At 43.3% G+C, this 23,867-nt stretch overlaps 1 protein-coding gene and 1 long non-coding RNA gene across 4 annotated transcripts in view; both read left to right on the forward strand.

Moving 5' to 3' along the window:
* Positions 1-17,702, forward strand: part of PCCB (propionyl-CoA carboxylase subunit beta) — a 91,431-nt gene extending 73,729 nt beyond the window's left edge. The window contains exons 10-15 of one of the 3 annotated variants that reach the window (XR_012430724.1): positions 2,257-2,380; positions 12,587-14,136; positions 14,378-14,478; positions 15,145-15,243; positions 16,294-16,393; positions 17,438-17,702. Coding sequence is in view for 2 of the 3 variants with exons in the window: in XM_045385129.3 (XP_045241064.1) it covers positions 2,257-2,380; positions 14,029-14,136; positions 14,378-14,478; positions 15,145-15,243; positions 16,294-16,393; positions 17,438-17,559 (654 nt within the window). In the remaining variant the exon portion in view is untranslated. The remainder of the gene's footprint in view (positions 1-2,256; positions 2,381-12,586; positions 14,137-14,377; positions 14,479-15,144; positions 15,244-16,293; positions 16,394-17,437) is intronic. The other 2 variants (XM_045385129.3, XM_005545836.5) reach the window with 2 other exon arrangements.
* An 807-nt stretch (positions 17,703-18,509) lies between these two features.
* LOC141409632 (uncharacterized) lies at positions 18,510-20,231 on the forward strand. Its single transcript, XR_012430725.1, has 2 exons — positions 18,510-18,827; positions 19,536-20,231. It is a non-coding gene; the product is annotated as an uncharacterized lncRNA (long non-coding RNA).
* Positions 20,232-23,867: the final 3,636 nt, after the last annotated feature.

The raw sequence follows: 23,867 nt of genomic DNA on the forward strand, positions 1-23,867 counted from the left end.
AAGACCCTGTCTCAAGAAAAACAAAAAACAAAACAAAAAAAGCTCACCATTTGGCAGCTACCATGACAGTAATGAGTCAGGCAAGAATCATGGCTGCTTTATGGCTGCTAGGATGCTAAACCTAGTGGATGAAGAACTAGATTAATGATTAAAGTTTGAAGAACGGGACTGTATGTACTCTCAAAGTATTTCCTCACAAAATTCTTATTAAATTGGAGAAATAGTAACTTTACAAGGAAACCTGCAGATATCACCATCATTAATGGACAAATCAACACCTTGTGCCACATGATGAGAATGTTCCTTCTGTGGTATTCCCGCGGAAAGGCTTAGCTCAAAATTACACATGAAGAAATATCAAAGGAACCCAAATAGAAGGCATGCTTTACAAATTAACTGGTCTGTTGTCTTCAAAGATGTCATGACTATGAAAGACAAAGATGGAGGGGGAAAGTTAAAGGAGCCTGGAGACACGACCACTAAAAGTGCCAGGTGATCCTGACTCAGGTTCTGTACCAGAATTTTGTTGCTTGTGCTGCTATAATGGATACTATTGGAACAACTGGCAAACTTGAATAATGTTATGTAATAAAAAGTAGTGGCCGGGCGCGGTGGCTCACGCTTGTAATCCCGGCACTTTGGGAGGCCAAGGTGGGTGGATCACGAGGTCAGGAGATCAAGACTATTCTGATCAACATGGTGAAACCATCTCTACTAAAAATACAAAAAAGTTAGCTGGGTGTGGTGGTGCGTACCTGTAGTCCCAGCTACTCGGGAGGCTGAGTCAGGAGAATTGCTTGAACCCAGGGGGCAGAGGCTGCAGTGAGCCGAGATCGCGCCACTGCACTCCAGCCTGGGCAGCTAAGTGAGACTCCGTCTCAAACAAAATTGTGAACTGGGTACAGTGACTCATGCCTGTAATCTCAGCACTTTGGGAGGCTGAGGCGGGTGGATTGCTTGAGCCCAGGAGTTTGAGACCAGCCTGGGCAAGATAGCAAGATGCTGTCTCTACAAAAAATACAAAAATTAGCTGGACATGGTGGCATGTACCTGTAGTCCTAGCTACTTGGGAGCCTGAGGCAGGAGGATTGCTTGAGCCCTGGAGGTCAAGGCTGCAGTGAGCTGTGATCATGCTATTGCACTCAAGCCTGGGTCACAGAGCAAGATCCCGTCTCAAAAAAAAAATAATAATAATAATAGTATTGTGGTAATGTTTATTTCCTGATTTTGATAATATCACTGTAGTTGTAAAAAAAAGAACGTTCTTGTGTGTTTATGTATATAAAAGAGTGATGGTTGGGCACCGTGGCTCACGCCTGTAATCGCAGCACTTTGGAGGCCAAGGTGGGAGGATTGCTCAAGCCCAGGAATTGGAGACCAGTCTGGGCAACATAGTGAGACCTTATTGCTACTAAAAATTAACTGAGCATGGTGGTGCACAGCTGTGGTCCTAGCTGCTTGGGAGGCCGAGGGGGGAAGATCACTTGAGCCCAGGAGATCAAGGCTGCAGTGAGCCACGATTGTACCACTGCATTCCAGCCTGGGTGACGGGGAGACCCTGTCTCAAAAAAAGAAAAAAAAAAGAGCAAAATAATAAATGAAGAATCGGGGCGAAGGGTATATGTACTGTTCTTGAATTTTTAATTTTTATTTATTTTTGAGACAGAATCTCCCTCCGTTGCCCAGGCTAGAGTGCAGTGGCACAATCTTGGCTCACTGTAACCTCTGCCTACCCGTTCAAGCGATTGTCCTGCCTCAGCCTCCTGAGTAGCTGGGATTACAGGTGCCTGCCGCCACACCAGGCTAATTTTTTGTGTTTTTAGTAGAGATGGGGTTTTGCTACATTGGCCAGGCTGGTCTTGAACTCCTGGCCTCAGGTGATCCACCCACCTTGACTTCCCAAAGTGCTAGGATTACAGGAGGGAGCCACTGGGCCTGGCCTGACATTTTTAGTTAGGTCGGAAATAATTTCAAAGTGAAAAGGTAAAGTTGTCATAAAAAATTCCAAATTCAAATAGGACTTTGAAAACAACTTCACTGGTGTGTCCATCTTAGCAGCAGTTGGGGTTTTCTGTACCATTTCTTCGCAGCAGGGAGGAGGTGCTGCCTCTGCCTGTTGTCCTGCTTCCTTGGAGAACCTGTGATAGAGATGGGGCTGTCTACCTCTACCTCTGTAATAGAAATGTCATTCTGTAGTGTCGTTACATCTTATACTTGCCTTTATCATTTTGAACTCAAGTAAATTTATTCCTGCAGGTTGTTGATGAGCGTGAATTTTTTGAGATCATGCCCAATTATGCCAAGAACATCATTGTTGGTTTTGCAAGAATGAACGGGAGGACTGTTGGAATTGTTGGCAACCAACCCAAGGTGGCCTCAGGTAGGATGGAGAAGATCTTCCCAAGCCTTGGTTGTGGGGTTGGAGGCCAGGGAAGCCTGGGTCCATGGTGTCCTTTCTGCCTTTGCCTGTTCTTCAGACATATGACCAGAAGAAAAAAAAATCTAAATGGTTGCTATAAAAGCTACTTTTTTTTTTTTTTTTTTTTTTAAAGACAGGGTCTTACTGTTGTCCAGGCTGGAGTGCAGTGGTGTGATCTCAGCTCACTGGAACCTCTGCCTCCCAGGGTCAAGCAGTCCTTCCACCGCAGCTTCCCGAGTAGCTGGGACTACAGGCACATACCACCATATGTGGCTAATTCTCTTTTTTTGTATTTTTCCTAGAGATGGGGTTTTGCCATGTTGCCTGTGCTGGTTTCGAACTCCTGAACTTAAGTAATGCCCCCACCTCAGCCTCTGAAAGCGCTGGGATTGCAGGCATGAGCCACTACACCTGGCCTATAAAAGCTACTTTTAATATCTCAAAATGCTCCTTTCATACTCCTTTTCAAAGGTTTATAGGAAACTTACATTCTTAGTGTATAAGGTTTTTAATTTTTTAGGGGTCAGTTTTCTGTTACCCCCTACCCCCAGTTAAATATATGACTCACCCACTAATCAACGAGCTCCATGAGGACAGGGGTGGTGATGTCTTATTCACAGTAGTATCTCCAGTGCCTTCAACAGTGCCAGGTACATAGATGGTACGTGACAAGTTAATGGCATCTTACCATGTCTGTGCCCCACAACTTTCTGGTGATATGGCCAGAACTGAGTCACAGTCAAGTGAGGGAGACTCTTCCATGGCTGTTCTCTGGGAGGGATTGGGAGTGCTGGGGTGGGGACTGTGAATACCACTTCTCACTATTTTTCCTCTTAGATTTGTTTTGTATCCTTGTTTAGGAAGAATCTGCCTTTCTTCATGACCCAACTTCATCTTTTATTTCTGCCATGGAAATGTTTTATTGTCTTTAGAAAACTGTTGGCCGGGCGCGGTGGCTCAAGCCTGTAATCCCAGCACTTTGGGAGGCTGAGACGGGCGGATCACGAGGTCAGGAGATCGAGACCATCCTGGCTAAAACGGTGAAACCCCGTCTCTACTAAAAAATACAAAAAACTAGCCGGGCGAGGTGGCGGGCGTCTGTAGTCCCAGCTACTCGGGAGGCTGAGGCAGGAGAATGGCGAGAACCCAGGAGGCGGAGCTTGCAGTGAGCTGAGATCCGGCCACTGCACTCCAGCCTGGGCGACAGAGCGAGACTCTGTCTCGAGAGAAAAAAAAAAAAAAAAAAAGAAAACTGTTTTGGCTGGGCGTGGTGACTCACGCCTGTAATCCCAGCACTTTGGGAGGCCAAGGCGAGTGGATCACAAGATTTGGAGTTAGAGACCAGCCTGGCCAACATGGCGAAACCCTGTCTCTGCTAAAAATACAAAATTGAGCCAGGCGTGGTGGCACACGCCTGTAGTCCCAGCTACTCGGGAGGCTGGGGCAGGAAAATCACTTGAGCCACGGAGGCAGAGGTTGTTGCAGTGAGCCAAGGATTGTGTCATTGCCCGGGAGGCAGAAGTTACAGTGAGTTGATCACGCCGCTGCATGACAGAACGAGACTCTGTCCCCACCCCCCTAAAAAAATTTTGTCATGGTAAAATATATATAACAAAATATGTCTGGCCCATTTAAAAATTGTGCAGCTGCAGTGATTACATTCACAGTGTATGCAACCGTCACCACTATCTGTTTCCAAACATTTCCATCACCTCAGAGACTGTGAACCTGTTAAACAATAACTCACTATTTGTCTCAGCCTCTAGCCTTTGCTATTCTAAATCTACTTTCTCTTTCTATGAATTTGCCTATTTTAGATATTTCATATAAATGGAATCATACAGTGTTTGTCCTTTTATATCAGACTTACTTCACTTAGCACAATCAGGCTTATTTCATTTAGCAAGGTTCATCCATATTGTAGCATATGTTAAAACTCCATTTATTTTTATGGCTGGGTAATAATATGTTGCATGTATATACCACATTTTGATGGATTGTTCATTTGTCAGTGGACACCTGGGTTATTTCCACCTTTGGGTTACTGTGAATAATGCTGGAATCAACACTGATATATAAGTATCTGTTTGAACCTCAGTTTTCACTTTTTCTGGGTCTATACCCAGAAGCAAAATAACTGGGTTATGTGGTAATTCTAGGTTTAACTTTTTGGGGGAAACACCATGCTGTTTTCTACAGCGTCTGCACTATTTTACATTCCCACCAGCAATGAGCAAGGGTTCCAGTTTTTCCACATCCTTGCCAACACTTACTAATTTTTAAAAATAGTAATCCTAATGGATGTGAAGTGAATAGAATTGTGTTTTTGATTTGCATTTCTCATCAACATTAGTCTTGGTAAGCATCCTTTCCTGTGCTTATTGGCCATTTGTATATCTTCTTTGGAAAAATGTCTATTCAAGTCCTTTTTCCATTTTTTAATTGTGTGTGTCTTGTTGTTGAGTTGGAGTTCCTTGTATATTCTGTATATTAAACTTTTACATATGACTTACAAATATTTTCTTCCATTCTATAGGTTGTCTTTGCACTCTTTTGATCATGTCTTTTGATACACAATTTTTTTTTCTTTTTTTTTTTTTGAGATGGAGTCTTGCTCTCTTTCGCTCTGTCTCCAGCCCAGGCTGGAGTGCAATGGTACAATCTTGGCTCATTGCAATCTCTGCCTCCCCAGTTTCAAACCATTCTCTCACCTCAGCCTCCCAAATAGCTGGGATTACAGGCATACGCCGCCATGCCAGGCTAAGTTTTGTATTAGTAGAGACAGGTTTTCGCCATTTTGGCCAGGCTGGTCTCAAACTCCTGACCTCAAGTGATCTGCCCACCTTGGCCTCCCGAAGTGCTGGGATTACAGGTGTGAGCCACTGCACCTGGCTGAAAAGTTTTTAATTTTTATTAAATCTAGTTTCTGTATTTTTTCTTCTGTTGCTTGTGCTTTTGTTGTCATATATAAGAATTTAAATTCAAGGTGGTGAAAGTATGTTCCTGTTGTTATTTTCTAAGAGTATTATGGTTTTAGCCCTTACATTTAGGTTTTAATTTTGAATTAATTTTGTATGTATGAGATAGGAGTGCAACTTCATTCTTTTGCATGTGGAAATCCAGTTATTCCAGCACCGTTTGTTGAGGAGATAATTCTTTCCTCATTGAACAGGTGTGACGTGCTTGTGGGAAATCAGCAGGCTGTGGGTGTATGAATTTGTTTCTGTATTCTTAATACTATTCTGTTGGTCTGTATGTCTATCCATATTTCAGTGTCACACTAGTTTGATTGCTGTAGCTTTGTATATGTTTTGAAATTGAGAAGTGTGTTGTCCAACTTTGTTGTTGTTCTTAGGATTGTTTTAGGCATTTGGGGACCGTCTGTGTTGAGTCTTCCTGTCCTTGAACCTGGATTCTCTCTTCGTTTGTTTAGTTGTTGTCTTTCCCTGATTATTGAGGTATAATTGACAAATAAAAATGGTATCTATTTAAGGCATACAATGGGATTATTTGATATACATATAATTTATCAAGTTAATTAACAGGTTCATCACCTCACATAGTTACTTTTTTGTTGTGAAAACACTTAAGATCCACTCTTATGGCAAATTTCTGGTATAGAATACAGTATTATTAACTGTAGTCACCATGGTGTACATTAGATTCCCAGAACTTATGCATTTTCTAACTGAAAATTTGTACTCTTTGACCAATATCTTGCTTGCTTGCTTGCTTGCTTGCTTGCTTGCTCGCTCGCTCGCTCGCTCGCTTGCTCGCTTGCTCGCTTGCTCCCTTTCTTCCCTTTCTTCCCTTTCTTCCCTTTCTTCCCTTTCTTCCCTTCTTTCTTTCTTTCTTTCTTTCTTTCTTTCTTTCTTTCTTTCTTTCTTTCTTTCTTTCTTTCTTTCTTTCTTTCTTTCTTTCTTTCTTTCTTTCTTTCTTTCTTTCTTTCTTTCTTTCTTTCTTTTTCTTTCTTTCTTTCTTTTTCTTTCTTTTCTTTTCTTTTCTTTTCTTTCTTTCTCTCGCTCTGTCACCCGGGCTGGAGTGCAGTGGCGTGATCTCCGCTCACTGCAACCTCTACCTCCCCGGTTCAAGCAATTCTCGTGCCTCAGCCTCCTGAGTAGCTGGGACTACAGGCACTGGCCACCATGCTTGGCTAATTTTTTTTTGAGAGGCACTGGCCACCATGTTCAGCTAATTTTGTTTTTTTTGGAGACAGAGTCTCACTCTGTCACCAGGCTGGAGTGCAATGGCGCAATCTCAGCTCACTGCAACCTCTGCCTCCTGGGTTCAAGCGATTCTCCTGCCTCAGCCTCCTGAGTAGCTGGGATTACAGGCACGCACTACTACGCCTAGCTAATTTTTGTATTTTTAGTAGAGATGGGGTTTCACCGTGTTGGCCAGGATGGTCTCAATCTCTTGACCTTGTGATCTGCCCGCCTTGGCCTTCCAAAGTGCTGGGATTACAGGCATGAGCCACCATGCCCGGCCTAATTTTTTGTATTTTTAGTTGAGACAAGGTTTCATCATGTTGGCCAGGCTGGTCTCGAACTCCTGACCTCAGGTGATCCACCCACCTCGGCCTCCTAAAGTGTTGGGATTACAGGCATGAGCCACCATGCCTGGCCTGACCAGTATCTTTCCATTCTCCCCACTCCACAGCCCTTGGCAAATACTGTTTTACACTCTGCTTCTATGAATATGACTTTCTTAGATTCCACACATATGAGATCGTAACAGTATTCATCTTTCTATGGCTGGCTGGCTTCACTTAGCTTAAGGTTCCTCAGATTCATCCATTTTGTCACAAATCGTATTTCCTTTTTTTTCCTTTCTTTTTTTTTTTTGAGACAGGGTCTTGCTCTGTTGCCCAGGCTGGAGTGCAGTGGTATGATCATGGCTCGCTGCAGCTATGATCTACCTCCTGGGTTCAAGCGACCCTTAAGAGCAGCTGGGACCACAGGCATGCACCACCATGCCCAGCTAATTTTTTGTATTTTTGGTAGAAATGGAGTCTCACTCTGTTGCTCAGCCTGGTCTCAAATTCCTGGGCTCAAGCAGTCCTCCCACCTTAGCCTCTCAAAGTGCTGAGATTACAGACATGAGTCAGCATACCTGGCTCCCTATTTTTTATGGCTGAATAACATTCCATTGTGTGTGTGTCTGTCACATTTTCTTTATCCATTCATTTATCATTAGACACTTCGGTTGTTTCCATACGTTGGCTATTGTGAATAATAGTCAAGTGAACATGAATATTGCAGTGATCATGGGGGTGCAGACATTTCCTTGAGATACTGACTTAAATTTCTTTGGGTATATATACCCATAGTGGAATTGTTGGAGCATATGGTAGTTCTCTTTTAATTTCTTGAGGAACCTCCATTCTGTTTTCCATGATGGCCGTACCAGTTTTATTTAGTTACTTTTACATTTCTTATCTTTCTTTTTTATTTAAGAGATTGGATCTTGCTCTATTGCCTAGGCTAGAATGCAGTGATACAATCTTAGCTCACTGCAGCCTCAGACTTCTGGGCTCAAGTGATCCTCCCACTTCAGCCTTCTGAGCAACTGGGACTACTTGGGTGTGCACCACCATGCCTGGCTAATTTTATTTTATTTTATTTTTTGTTGAAACTAGATCTCATTATGTTGCTCAGGCTAGCCATGAACTTCTGGCTTTAAGTAACCCTCCTACCTCAGCCTCACAAAGCTCTGGGATCACAGGCATAAGCCACTGTGCCTGGCCTCTTTCTTTCTTCAGAATTTTATCATTTTCCAGCCAGGTGCAAGTGGCTCGTGCCTCTAATCCTAGCACTTTGGAAGACGGAGCAGATGGGTCACTTGAGACCAAGAACTCTAGACCAGCCTGGCAAACATGGCGAAACCCCAACTCTACTAAAAATACGAAAATTAGCTGGGATTGTTGGTGTGCTCCTGTAGTCCCTGCTACTCGGGAGGCTGAGGCACAAGAATCGCTTGAACCTGGGAGGCAGAGGTTGCACTGAGCTGACATCACGCCAGTGTACTCCAGCCTGGGCGACAGAGCAAGACTCCATTTCCAAAAAAAAAAAAAAAAAAAGGTTTTCCTCATATACATATTGTATTTGTTTTGTTAGGTTTATACCTAAGTATTTTGGAGTTTGGGTTTTTTTGAGGTTAATGGTTGTATTAATCTGTTTTCACATTGCTATAAAGATACTACCCGAGCCTGGGTATTCTATAAAGGAAAGAGGTTTAATTGACTCACAGTTCCATATGTCTGGGGAGGCATCAGGAAACTTACAATCATGGTGAAAGGCAAAGTGGAAGCAAAGACCTTCTTCACGTGGCAGCAGGAGAGAGAAGTGCAAGCAGGGGAAATGCCAGATGTTTCTAAAACCATCAGATCTTGTAAGAACTCACACACTATCACGGGAACAGCATGGGGAAAACCACCCCCATGATCCAATCACCTCCCTCCCTTGACACGTGGTCCCTCCCTCAACACATGAGGATTACAGGTTCCTCTCTCAACACATGGGGCTTACAGTTTGAGATGAGATTTGGGTAGGCACACAGAGCTAACCCTATCAATGGTATTTTGTTTTCAATTTCAAATTCTATTTGTTTATTGCCAGTATATAGGAAAGTAATTGATTTTTGTATATTAGCCTTTTATCTTGCAACCTTACTATGTTACTTATTAGTTCCAGCAGTTTTCGGTTACTTCTTTCAGATTTTCTGTATGGACACTTTTGTCATCTGTGAACAAAGAGTTTGATTTCTTCCTTCTCAATGTGTACACCTTTTATATTCTTGTCTTCTTGCATTAGCCAGGACTTCCAGTACAATATTGAAAGATAGTGGTGAGGGACATTTGATCTTAGCTAGAAAACTTGTAGTTTCTTACAAGTAAGTGTGTTGTTAGTTGTAGGTTTTTCGTAGATGTTCTTTATAAAGTTGAAGAAATTCCCCTCTATACTTAGTTTATTGAGTGTTTTTGTCATGAATGTGTTTTGGATTTAGTTACATGCTTTTTTTGTATTCATATGATCATGTGATTTTTCTTCTTCAGACTGTTGATAGATTACATCAATTGATTTTTGACTGTTGAACTAAACTCACATACCTGAGATAAATCCCGCCTGGTTTTGTTGTATAATTCTTTTTATGCATTGTTGGATTTGATCTGCTAATATTTTGTTGAGGATTTTTTCATATAAGCTTATGAGCAATATTGAGATACAGTTTTCTTGCAGTGTCTTTGGTTTTGGTATCAGAGTGATGCTGGACTCATAGAATGAGTTAGAAAGTATTCTTTCTGCATCTGTCTTCTGGAAAAGATTGTAGAGAACTGGTATATTAATATCTTCCTTAAATGTATGGTAGAATTCACAAGTTGAAACCTGGGCTTTATTTGCTTTTTAAATTATGTAGGAAATAAAAAGTGGAATTAGAAACCAAAATACTCAAATCCTGGTTTTTATATTTGCCCATGTAGTCATCTTTACTTGAGATATTTATTTCCTAATGTAGCTTTGTGATACTGTCTAGTGTTCTTTCCTTTTAACCTGAAGGGCTTCCTTTAGCATTTTTCTGTGGAGTGGGCTTGTTGGTACTGAGGGCCTCAGCTTTTGTTTATCTGAAAATGTCTTAATTCTTAAATTTTCTCTCATTTTTGAAGGACAGTTTGCCAGATATGGAATTCTTGGTTGACACTTTTATTCTTTTAGCATTTTAATATGTTATCCTACTGTCTCTGGCTTTCAGAGTTTCTGCTGAGAAATCACTGGATAATCTTAATGAGGATTCCTTGACATAATGAGTGATTTCTTTTTTGCTGCTTTTAAGATTCTCTTTTGTCTTTCAGTAACTTGACTGTAATATGTCTCAGTGTGGGTCTCTGAATGTATTCTTATAGTTAGTTGAGTTTCTTATATTTCTAGTTTCACATCTTGCATCAAACTTGGGAAGTTTTCGGACATTGTTTCATCAAATTATCTCCTTGCCACTTTCTCTCAGTCTTCTCCTCCTGGTGCTCTCATCCTGTGTATATTGTTTCACATGTTAGTGTCCCACAGATCCCTTAGGTTCTGCTCACTTAGTTTTTTTATTTTCTCCTCAGAGTAATTTCAATTGTTTTATCTTCATATTCTATTCTCTGATCTTTCTTCTGCCTGCTCAGATCTCCTATTGAACCCTTGTAATGAATTTTTCATTTCATTTATTATACTTTTCAGCTCCAGAATTTTTCATTATTTTCCTGATTTCCTTTAGTTCTTTGTCCAGGTTTTCCTTTACCTCTTTGAATATATTTAAGACTAGTAGTGTTTTAGGCCAGATGTGGTGGCTCCTGCCTGTAATCCCAGCACTTTGGGAGGCCAAGGTGGGCAGATCACCTGAGATCAGGAGTTCGAGACCAACCTAGCCAATGTGGTGAAACCCCATCTCTACTAAAAATACAAAAACGAGCCGGGCATGGCAGTGGGCGCCTGTAGTCCCAGCTACTTACGAGGCCAAGGCAGGAGAATCACATGAACCTAGGAGGCAGAGATTGCAGTGAGCTGAGATGGCGCCATTGCAGTCCAGCCTGGGTGACAAGAAGCAAAACTCTGTCTCAAAAACAAAACAAAAAAAACCCACTAGTAGTGTTTTATAGTCTTTGTCTAGTAAGTTCAGTGTCTATGCTTACTTAGGGACAGTTTCTTAATTTTACACCTTGTAATTTTTTTAATTGAAAACGGAGTATTTGTACATTATAATGTGGTCACGCTGGCAGTCAAATTTTCTTCTTTTCCCAAGCTTTGTTGTTTTTTTTTTGATACTGAATGTCATATATGTTTGTCTAGTGTCTTTTTGCAATTACTTTTCCAGAGACTGTATATTTCTTGTCATTTGTGGTCACTGAAGTCCCTGTTTCTTTTCTTGTTTCTTTCTTTCTTTTGAGACAGGGTCTTGCTCTGTTGCCTAGGCTGGTCTGGAACTCCTGGCCTTAAGAGATTCTCCCAAAGTGGCCTCCCACAGTGTTAGGATTACAGGCGTGAGCCACCATGCCCAGCCTGTTTCTTAATTTGTGTATTTGACAGAAATTTTCTTAAACACCAGGAACTAAAACCAAGAAACCACAAACAAGAAAACTCCTGGTCTTGAAATTGGCTCTGTGTTGGGGAGTTTAAAGTTTTCCCAGGTCTTTTGCTTTGTAATAGTGTTTTCATTTTCATTCAACTTATTTTCTAATTTCCCCTCTCAGATCTTTTCTGATCGTGTGTCTTGTCCTAGGCATACATGTGTCTTTCTGAATTCCCCCTATTCAAGGGTGCTTTTGAATGTACTAATTTCCTAAAGACACTCTCTCCTTGTTTTTTTTTTTCTCTCCCATGTCTTAGGTGGTTTCAACAATAATCTTTTGGCCAGACATCTGCAGGTTGTTCCTCTGCCTTACCGTGATTTTGAGAAATGCCTGCTACATTTCCAGCCTGTACAAGTTCTGAGTTAGGTGGAACAGAGATGTGTTCCTTGTGTCAGTCCTTCAGGCAGCCCACAGACGGGTTAGAGCAGACCTATGCAGAAATTTGTGAATGAGGGCTGCTCTGCTTCCTCCAGAACCAGGGAGGGAATGGGACAAGTATAATTAAAAAGCTACAAAGCTTTCATACCATTTTATTTTATTTTATTTTTTGGAGACAGAGTCTCACTCTGTCACCCAGGCTGGAGTGCAGTGGCACGATCTTGGCTCACTGCAACCTCCTTCTCCCAGATTCAAGCAATTCTCCTGCCTCAGCCACTGAGTAGATGGGATTACAGGTGTGCACCACTCTCGGATAATTTTTGTATTTTTAGTAGAGACAGGGTTTTGCCATGTTGGCCAGACTGGTCTTGAACTCCTGACCTCAGGTGATCCGCCCGCCTTGGCCCCCCAAATTGATGGGATTACAGGCGTGAGCCACCACGTTTGGCCACTTTTTTTGCTCTTTTAGAGACAGAGTGTCACTATGTTGCCCAGGCTGGTCTCAAACTCCTGGGCTTAAGCAATCCTCCCACTTTGTCCTCCTGAGTAGCTGGGACTACATTGTCTGTCTTTTTATTGATTTGTAGGGCCTGGCTTGTGACTTGTGACTTGCCTATTTATTTCCTTTCCCTTTTCCTCTCCTTTCTCCTTTCTTTTTTTTTTTTTTTTTTTTGAGACAGAGTTTCACTCTTGTTGCCCACGCTGGAGTACAATGATGTGATCTTGGCTCACCACAACCTCCATCTTCCGGATTCCAGTGATTCTCCTGCCTCAGCCTCCTGAGTAGCTGGGATTACAGGCGCCCGCCACCATGACCAGCTAATTCTGTATTTTTAGTAGAGACATGTTTTTTAGTAGAGACATATTTTCTCCATGTTGGTCAGGCTGGTCTTGAACTCCTGACCTCAGGTGCTCCACCTACCTTGGCATCCCAAAGTGCTGGGATTACAGGCATGAGCCAGCACACCCAGCCTCTCTCTCTCTCTCTCTTTTTTTTTTTTTTTGAGATGGAGTCTTACTCTGTTGCCTAGAGCAGTGGTGCAATCTTGGCTCGCTGCAACTTCCGCCTCCTGGGTTCAAGTGATTCTCCTGCCACAAGCCTTCCGAGTAGCTGGGAGTACAGGCGCCTGCCACCACGCCTGGCTAATTTTTGTATTTTTTAGTAGAGATGAGGTTTCACCATGTTGGCCAGGCCGGTCTTGAACTCTTGACCTCAAGTGGTCCGCCTGCCCAACCTCCCAAAGTGCTGGGATTACAGGTGTGAGCCACTGTGCCAGGCCACGTTTTTATTCATGAATGGATATTAGATTTTTTCAGGTGTTTTCTCTACATCTGTTGAGATGTTCATATAGTTTTTTTCCTTTAATAATTTCATTGGTTTTCACATGCTGAAATCAACCTTGAATTCTTGGGATAAACCCCACTCGGACATGATGTATTATTGTTTTTATATATATTGCTGGACTTGATAATATGCCTTACTTAAAAAGTAAAAATTTTTCATTTTTGTTTTTGGTCTGTATTCTTTTCTGATGATGTCCTTGTCTTGCTTTGGTGTCAGGGTAATACTGGTCACATAGAGTTAAGTTGGAAACTCTTCTAGGAGGGGAGATTTACTAGTAATTGAGCTCCTCTCTGTGCTGCTTTACAGACTCCATTTCCTTTACTCCTTAGAATTATGCTAGGAGGCAGTACCATCCCTGCTTTGCAGATAGGAACCTTAGGTCTAAAAGCAAAGTAATTTCTCAAGGGCACATCGCCATCACCAGTGGAGCCAGAATCTGATTGGAAGCTCTGAGGACTCTCTAAGACCAGCCCCTGAATGCTGCCTCCCGCTGATGGCTCTCTGCGGCAAGGCCAGCTGTGTCTCAGCTGGCGGCAGCCCTTCGGTCTGTCTACAGTTGAGTCTAGTCCTGGGCCTCTTTGGCCAGTGACAGACAGGTGGATTCTTCATCTTCCCCATTTCCTGGAGTTTGAGGGATCCCTGTTATCATTCTGCAATGAAGAAACGTTGGTGCCTCCACAGAAACCAGCTCTGGATGGCTGCTGAGGACAAATTCCCATTGTGGATAGAACTGGGAATTGCCTGGATACTCAGTATGGATAATCTCTCTCTTTCTAGGATGCTTGGATATTAATTCATCTGTGAAAGGGGCTCGTTTTGTCAGATTCTGTGATGCATTCAATATTCCACTCATCACTTTTGTTGATGTCCCTGGCTTTCTACCTGGTAAGTTATTGACAGAGTGGGGGCTAGGAGAGTTGCCTTTCCCAGTGAGGTGCCCACTTTATTTGGAGATCTTGCAGAACTCCCTGAGGACTTGTGACTTCTCCATGTATTCTGGGTGTCCAGAAGATAGGACTGTGTAAGGAATGGCCCTCTCCAGAGGTGGGAAAGACCTCACAGCTGAGAGTGGCAGGATAACCATGTGAGGACTTGTGGATATCTAGTAACTCTTCCTCATGTTTAGGCACAGCACAGGAATACGGGGGCATCATCCGGCATGGCGCCAAGCTTCTCTACGCATTTGCTGAGGCAACTGTACCCAAAGTCACGGTCATCACGAGGAAGGTGAGGACCTCACGTTGGAGGCCATGACCCTGCTCACTTTCCTATAGCATAGCCGTGGTGGGAGGTCTGGCAGAGTTTTACCAGGGCTAGAAGGAGTATACCTTGCTCATCCTTAAAAAGAAGTCTTGAGGACGTTGTTCCCAGCCCCACAGAAATGTCTTTGGGTTTTTTTTTGTTTTGTTTTTTGAGATGGAGTCCAGTGGTGCGATCTCGGCTCACTGCAAGCTCTGCCTCCCGGGTTCACGCCATTCTCCTGCCTCAGCCTCCTGAGTGGCTGGGACTACAGGTGCCTGCCACCACGCCTGGCTAAGTTTTTTGTATTTTTAGTAGAGACGGGGTTTCACCGTGTTAGCCGGGATGGTCTTGATCTCCTGACCTCATGATCCACCCGCCTCAGCCTCCCAAAGTGCTGGGATTACAGGTGTGAGCCACCGCGCCCGGCCATGTCTGTGGTTTTTTAACACAAGGGAACTGAAAGCAGCAGTGGGAAAAAGCCAGAAAAGATAATGAGCATTAACTTTGAAAGGCCTTACAGACCATGGGCCTTCAGGAGACCAGGGGGCTACTCTTGTTCTTTGTCCCCATTTTATCTGGTTTCCTGGGGTCTTTCAGGGACAAGATCTGGCTGTCTCAGGCTCTAACATTCAGCATTTGGATCTGTTTTAGGCCTATGGAGGTGCCTATGATGTCATGAGCTCTAAGCACCTTTGTGGTGATACCAACTATGCCTGGCCCACCGCAGAGATTGCAGTCATGGGAGCAAAGGTGAGGGCCTCTGGCTTTTCCCTTTCTGGGTACAAGGACTCGACTCTACCAGCCAGAGCTCAAGGCATAGCTGGGAAGTGTTGGAGAGAGGCCAGGGCCGCTAGGGTGAGCCAGGACTGAGGCGAGGGAGACCTAGACCTTGGCAAGTCTCCTCCTGGGGCTCCGGAGACATCTCTGCCTCCTGTCCTATACCCTTTCTTCAGGCCCACACTGGTGTCTTCATGCCAAGGTGGGTGGGGCAGGTGAAAGGAAAGTGAGAGGAGTCCAGAGTGGGTTTCAAGATTGTAAGTAAAGGGGGCAAAGGGTTGAGTCAACTGAAGTCACCTTCAGAAGGATTGGACATTCTCCCAACTCCACCTCAGCTTCCAGGGAGGGCCCCAGAGCTACTCTTTTAAGGTCATAAGAAGCTAAACTGTAGGTCTGACCCCAGTGACGTCGGACAAGGTACTTCCTGTTGCGTGACCTATTCCTCGCTCCTTCCCTGCTTTGAAGTAGCTATTGTGGTTGAATCAGATAACTTGCAGGTCCCCCTAGAGTTACAGGTGCTCTGTAAGTCTAGAGGACTTATGGTTGCTCTGACTTGAAGGCCAGTCCTTCTAATTTCCAGTTCTATCTGGCCACCTCTGGCCACCGAATTGTATACTCAGGTCTCAGGATACTGAAAAAGGGAAGTAGTGCTTTTAATTCCCCTTGATACAAGACTGTGGATTTAATAATGGAAAACAGGGCTAACATCTTTGGCTCAAAGAAGTATGATGAGTGCCAATGGAGATGGTAGAATGGGCTCTGGGGAGAGAAGCTACTGACTTTTGCCTGACTGCCCCTCATTGGGGCCACAGGGAAGCATCCCATCCCATCACTCAGCCCCCTGTGTCATGATGGTCAGCCCCAGGCAGTGCCTCCCTCTATGCTGTGGCCTTTAGAGATGGCACTTCCCCCCAGTACACTGATTTACCAAGAAATTTGCAACCACACACAGTGATAATGAGTTGAAGGAGATCTGTCCAGGTTGGGACGACCAAAGACATTCAAGAACTCCTCTAATCACAGGGTGCTGTGGAGATCATCTTCAAAGGGCATGAGAATGTGGAAGCTGCTCAGGCAGAGTACATCGAGAAGTTTGCCAACCCTTTCCCTGCGGCAGTGAGAGGTAGGGGACTGTGGTGAAGAGGGCAGCTTTGTTTGGTCACTTGCTCACTCTTTCTCTACAGAAATTGTCACATAACTGCCTTTTTGCCTTTGCAGTCTAATCTGTTGACTAGTGAGGGTTGAGACTGTCCCTGGGCAAGTCATCACTTAGGACTAAGGACAGCAGAACAGATTGCTTTGGTACCACGATTAAAACAACGTTGCCGAAGTGTGTTAAATTTCTAGGTGTTGTTTCAGTTGTCTAGTGCCGTGCAGAAATTCACGCTATAACTCAGCTGCTTAAACCAACCACCATTTCCCCCACCTGCTTATGGTTCTGTGAGGTCCACAATTGGATCTGGGCCCAACTGAGGGGTTCTTGTGCTGGTCTTGCCTGGGGTCCCCCACACAGGTATAGGCATTCTGTGGCTTGACTGGGGCTTGACAGTCTAAAATGGCGTCACTTACTTGGCAGTTGCTGTTAGCTAGGCTCACTCCCCACATGGCCTCTCACCCTCGAGGAGGCTAGTCCAGGCTTCCTCACATGGCGTCCCGAGAGTAGCAAGGGGGCAAAGGGAAACTGAGGCCTAGATTTGGAAGTTGCACAGTGTCATTTTTGCCACAGTTTTTAGGCCAAAGAAACTCACAAGGTTACGTGAAGGAATACAAATCCACCTCTTGATGACAGAAGTGGTAAAGTCACATTGCAGGACTTGTGTACAAGGATGGAGGAATTGTTGTAGCCATTTTTGAAAATCTAGATGTATTTTCTTTATTTCGTATTGAATTCATTGTGGCAGGATGGAGGCATTGGAGTAAGCAGGGTATAGGGAGGGTGTCAAATTTTCCTTTTCTTGCCAAGTGCTCCTAGGCCAGGTGGGGAGCTGTCAGAACAGGCCAGCTCTTGGGATACAAGACAGGATTCACAGGGCTTACCCTCTCTGTATCAGGTTGGACGCTGCTTGTACTGCTGGCCCCAGGGATGATGCCCAGGCTGAGCAGAAGGTTGAAGGGTGGCATCATCTGGGGATGCAGATGATCCACTCCCTTTTCTGTGCTTCACCAGGGTTTGTGGATGACATCATCCAACCTTCTTCCACACGTGCCCGAATCTGCTGTGACCTGGATGTGTTGGCCAGCAAGAAGGTACAACGTCCTTGGAGAAAACATGCAAATATTCCATTGTAAACAATTCAAAGGAAAAGAAACCAAGAACTGAATTATTGTCTGCCCATTCACATCCCATTCCTGCCTTTTGAAATCATGAAACATGGGAATTCAAATACTTGGATAACTTAGAATAACAAAGTTTATTAAATTCTAGAAAGATCTCTTTTGTGCCTTACTATAAAATTATTTACTTTATTAAAAATTTTAAGTTGTATTTTTTGAGCATAAATTCAGTTTTTTATGGTGGAAATCTGAAAAATCAATAGAACTAGAAAGAAAAATAGTACACAGTGTTATCACCTAGAGCTAATTTTTATTTCACATCTCTGGGTATTGTTCTTTTTCTCTTAGGAATTAGTTTTTTATCCATAGGTGAGATATATAATAAGCTTTTAAGGCACAGTATTTCTTAGGCTTCAGTTTCCTTATTTTAAAAATAGGGATAATATAATATGCCCTTTCTATCTCCTAATTCCCCCATGAATTGAGGATTAAATGTGATGTTTGCAATTGTGGAATATGTGTTTAGCAGTACAGATGCTCAATAAGACATAGCACCCTGTGTTGACTCAGGTTATTTCCAGAAATGTGTTCTTAAAATTTTCAAAAACTTTTTAATTGTGAAAATTTTCAAGCCTATGGAAATGTTGCAAGAATTGTATTGTATCCACTTTACCTAGATTCTCCAGTTGGTAACATTTTCTACATTTGCTTTATTTCTTCCACACTTAGATATATCTAATAATACATAATATGCATATATCTAATTATATCAATATAATTATATTGATATCTAATTATATCTAACATAATTTACATTATGTATTTATACATTATATAATTATATAATTGTATAACATATACAATATAATTATTTAATTGACCCCTTTGAAAGTCAGTTGTAGATTCGTGACCCTGTGTTCCCAAAAACTTGTATCTCCTAGGAACAAGGTCCTCTGTCTTACATAGTCTGTCATTCATGACGTTGACATTTTTGAGGAAAGCTTACTTGCTGGTTATTTGGTAGGGTGTCCTTCAGTTTGCGGTGTCTGTTTCCTGAGGTTTAGATTCAGATAAGACTAACACATATTCCTTTCAGTGCATCACATTAGTAAGCACATGATGTCAGTTTTTCCTGCTGTTGGTAACTGATTCTGATCACATGATTAAGGTCATGGCTGCAAAGGTTTTTCCATAGTAGTTACCATTTTCTCTTTGTAACTGATAACTAATTTGTGGGGCATTATTTAATCTTGTCTGTCAATAAACTTTCACCTGGGCCAGGTGTGGTGGTTCATGCCTGTAATCCCAGCACTTTGGGAGGCCGAAGTGGGCAGATCACCTTAGGTCAGGAGTTCGAGACCATCCTGGCCAACATGGTGAAACCCTCTCTCTACTAAAAATACAAAAATTAGCCAGGTGTGGAGGTATGCGCCCAGCTACTCAGGAGGCTGAGGCAGGAGAATCGCTTGAACCTGGGAGGCGGAGGTTGCAGTGAGCCGAGATCACCCCACTGCGCTCCAGCCTGGGTGACAAAGCTAGATTCTGTCTCAAAGAATTAAATAAACTTTCACCAATAATTTGAGTATTCATTGATGATTCTTGCCTCAATCAATGATTCTGCATTGATTATAAAATGTTGTTTCTAACTCTTATATCTATATTTATTAGTTGGAACTCTAGGTAAGGAAGAGCTTTCTTTTCTCCTGTTTTTGTTTTCTTAGTATCATTTTGGACTTGTTGATTTTTTTTTTTTTTTGACACGGAGTCTCACTCTGTTGCCAGGCTGGAGTGCTGTGGCGCAATCTCAACTCACTGCAACCTCTGCCTCCCAGGTTCAAGTGATTCTTCTGCCTCAGCCTCCCGAGTAGCTGGGCATGTGCCACCATGCCCAGCTAATTTTTGTATTTTTAATAGAGACAGGATTTCACCATGTTGGCCAGGATGGTCTCGATCTCTTGATTTCGTGATCTGACCACCTCAGCCTCCCAAAGTGCTGGGATTACAGGCGTGAGCCACTTGGACTTGTTGGTGTGGCTTGCCTGGACTTGTTGATTTTTTAAAAATATTTAATGTTACTCATTTTGATGCTTAAAATGACCCAATTTGGTTAGTGGGAGCTCCTTCAACCTGGCTCCCCAGGTCCTTTTAATATATCCCACTGATTTTTTTAGTATTTCCTTATTTTCTGACAAGATGATGCTCTAGGCTTATCTTATATTTTCCTTGCCCAACCCTGGAATCAGCAATTTCTCCAAGGAGTTTCTTTAATAGGTATGTAGTAGTATATAGTAGTAGTTTCTTAGTTTCTTTTAGTAGGTATGTCATTTAGAAGCTAAAATTGTCACTAAGGGTTCACATTGATACTGGAGTATCATTGCTTTGAGGCATTTCAGCAGACAGAACTAGGAAAATTTATGCAAATAAGTGTGTATATATATGTGCGACACATGTATATATGAATACATATTTGTCGTACTTTTAAATCATGAGTTCATACTGAAACTTCTAATCCAACACTATGGGTGCTTCTTTGCCTTCCTTCATTCTGTATTGTCTCTCTTACTACAGCAGTAATAACCCTGGCTCCCATTATTCTCAATATATTTCACTCATTTGCTCAGTGCTACCATAAATACAAGTTTCAGAATCACTACAGCTCTATCAACAATAAACCATCTAAAGTTCAAGACTTCTTTGTAGTTCGTTTTGTCTTTAAACTGAAGATATATGGTTAAGTTACCTGAATTAGTAACTGAGTGGTTATCAATGTGAATTAGTCATTTTTGTTTGTAAACCACTTTAAAGCCTTTCCTCCTACACTGTTGACTTGATTTTACTAAGTAAAGCATTAATAGTTTTACCAGAACTGGAGATTAAGTTTGAGCATAAGGACCAACCATGGAGTGCTGATCCAAGATGCCCCCTGGGCATCCTCTGTGGTGAAAACCCAGGGCCCTCCCACTACTGATGGCTTTCCCTTGGCTCCAGAGATCTGTTAAGCATTGCTTGGACAGTGAATCATTATTTCAAGGTCAACTTAATGTGTGACTGTTTATTCTCTTTTCCTGTTTCAAAAATATTTTCCCCTACCCCCCATTCCCAGTAGCCCTTAAGAGTCATTTTTTTTTTTATTTTTTTATTTTTTAAGCATCTTTCTGCTCTCCTTCAGTCACCAATCCTAGTTGGGCTCTAAGGACTTTTGCAGCAGTCTCTTCCCTGATCTCTGTGGCCTCCCACTAAGCTGTAAATCCTGTTCTCAGCTACCATACTAACTCCAGGTCCATATTTTGTTGCATTCCTCTGCTCCAGCACCACTTCCAGAGCTCCCTGTTCTTCAGACTCCTTAGCCCATATAGGTGGTCCTGGACACTCTGTCCCTCCCTTGCTTCCCTTGTGAGTTTCTGAGCCAACAGTTTTTGTTTTCGTGGTCTCTGCTATGGTCCATACAAAAGTATATACAAGCTCTTTTTTTTCTTTTTGGAGGGAAGAGTCCAAGAAGTGTTTCACCAGGTTGTGCAATCTGGATACCGAGATGGTAGAGGAACCAGCTCAGGAGAGCAACTGGGCTAGCAGCTTTACGGAAGCCTTGGATGGTGGGGAAACTCCCGTACAGAAACTCAGCTGGTCAAAGAAACTTGACGCTGCAAGACCTTGGAAGCTTTGTCAAGTGGACCAGCCTCCATGGACCATGGAATGCCTTGAGAATAATGACAGTTGAGTATTCTCTTGGCTGTTGTGTGGGAATGCCTTTCCCAGCTGGTGCCCTCACCTTAAAGGGGAAAAAAAAAAAAAACCACGGGATTGTAAAAATGGGAAATACTTGGGTCCACTGAGCTGATAGCTGACAAGCATCTGTCTTTAAACTGAGAGCAGATAATGTGGTGAGCTGTGGTGTAGGAGGCACCACCAGGGTCTTGCTGGTCCTGCCCCTGTCTTGTGTTAAGCCAGTTCATCCTGAGCTACACAGCTAACAAGTGGTGAAGTTGGGATTTGAACTCAGATGGGTTTGACCCCAAGCCTGTGTTCTAATCATTTCAAAGTACTGCCACTCAGCTGATGAGGAAGGTGAGATGGACTTCTAAGCGTTGGCAGAAGAGTAGGGGTCAGGGAGGTTGGTGGTCTGTTCCCCTAGGCTTGTGTCTCAAAGAACCCAAAAAGCTACTACATTTAGACAGCTTTCCTATCTCCTGCATGAATCCCTTGCAAAGCAGTGCCAACAACAGATGGCCAGTCACCTGAGTTGCTAGAGTAATAGGAAGCACATCCACAACATAGCCTTCTAATGCTTGTTAGAAAGTGCTTTTGTTGCCAAGTTCTTCTAGCTTCTTTTTTTGATCCTGCCTTGGTCTCCCCAGCCCAACTTTCTGCCTCTGGTTGCACTGATACTTTGTCCTGGTGCTGGTGCTTAAGATGTGGTCTGTCCCGCCAAAGAAACCTGTGTTAAGTCCACATGTGGACTTAACTCTTGATGGAGTTGATGAATCAGCCCATTTCACCTATTCAACAGATGTAACTGTTTTGTCTTTCTGGTTCCAAAGGATTTCTGGAGAGCTATGGCTTTACCCTTTTAGAGAGAACTATTGGCCCTCATACTCTGCACCTCTGATGTCAGCATGGGATTTCTATAATTCCAAGCAGGAGCTACAGCCACTTGATAGGTAGTGCCTCAGTCTGGGGCCTCTGTGGAATCCAGCTGGCATATTCCAGCCAATGTGGCAGCCTCAATAGTTAAGTTTTGACCATGTCCCTACTGTCCTGGGTGGTGAAAATACCCCCTTTATGTGTTCTTGGGAGAAGATTCTCTTCAAAAAGTGGTGCCTGGTAAGAGATTTCCATAGAACAAGACACTCAGAAGGGCAGGGATAGAATCTTACCTGAGCTTGGTCTAATATGAAAAGCCCAAGGCTGGGTGCGGTGGCCCATGCCTGTAATCCCAGCACTTTGGCAGGCCAAGGCAGACAGATGGCTTGAGCTCAGGAGTTCATGACCAGCCTGGCCAATATGGTGAAAGCGTGTCTCTATTAAAAATACAAAACTTAGCTGGGTGTGGTGGTGGGTGCCTGTAATTCCAGCTACTCGAGAGCCTGAGGCAGGAGAATCACTTGAACCCCAGAGGCGGAGGTTGCTGTGAGCTGAGATCACACCACTGCACTCCAGCCTGGGTGACAGACTGAGACCCTGTCTCCCCCACCCCCTGCAAAAAAAAAAAAAAAAAACGAAGCCTGAGTGGCATCAGACCTTTGTTTCCCATGAAAATATTAGTCCCTGCTTGATGGACTTTTATCTGGGAACAAGGGCAAACAGGGAGTGAGTTAGTTACAATCAAACCACAAATTGGAGATTTGCAAGCCTGACCCAAGGGAAAGTCCTCAGCTAGTCTCATACTCTTGTAACCATCAAGATGAGCTATTACAGACCATCCTTGCATGACCTTCCTTCCCTGGCTGCCTGGAAAGCTTACTTGCCGATTTGTCTCCCACACCTTTGCCTTTTCTGCATAAGCATATTAGGCTGTTTAAGGAACTCACCCCATATTGCCAGACCCATGAAGTGTGTAGGGTATGACTTCTTAAGAGCGAGGAGGTCTAATGCCAAGAGAAAACTTTTTTTTTGAGACAGGGTCTGGCTCTGTTACCTAGATTGGAGTGCAGTAGTGGTGCAATGTCTGCTCACTGCAACAACCTCCGCCTTAAGGGCTCAAGCTATCCTCCTACCTCAGCCTCACAAGTAGCTGGGACTATAGGTGTGTGCCACCACACCCAGCTAATTTTTTATTTTTTGTAGAGATGGAGTTTCACCATGCTACCCAGGCTGGTCTCAAACTCTTGAGCTCAAGTGATCCACTCAAATTGGCCTTCCGAAGTGCTGGGATTACAGGCGTGAGCCACCATGCCTGGCTGAAAACAGTTCTGCAGCTGCACTGAATCTATGTGGTCTTCAAAAGGGCACTGCCAGGGTGCAATTATGCATATAAGCCCAGAGTCTCAAGCCAGGAGGACCCATGCTACAGGCCACTGGATGTTCCCTGAATGCCTCATGCAAAACTCAGTTTGCAAGCGACTCCTTCTTAAACCAAGATGACTTGGCCTACACACACTCTAGAGAAATCTAAGGAATGAAAGAAAGTGAGCTAGTCCTAAATTCTGCTTTCTTAAAAAAAATTAAAAAGCCAAAACAACAAAACCACCACCTCACTGATACGGTTAACTTGCTGTCATTTAACAGATTATCAGAAATTGCAAACTCTCTCAAGAGCCACAGGATAGGAAATCATCTCTTTAAAGCCATACCTGGTAGGAACAATAGGATGACTACCACAAGCC

Source organism: Macaca fascicularis, chromosome 2 (assembly GCF_037993035.2).
Source record: "Macaca fascicularis isolate 582-1 chromosome 2, T2T-MFA8v1.1".
Lineage (NCBI taxonomy): Eukaryota > Metazoa > Chordata > Mammalia > Primates > Cercopithecidae > Macaca > Macaca fascicularis.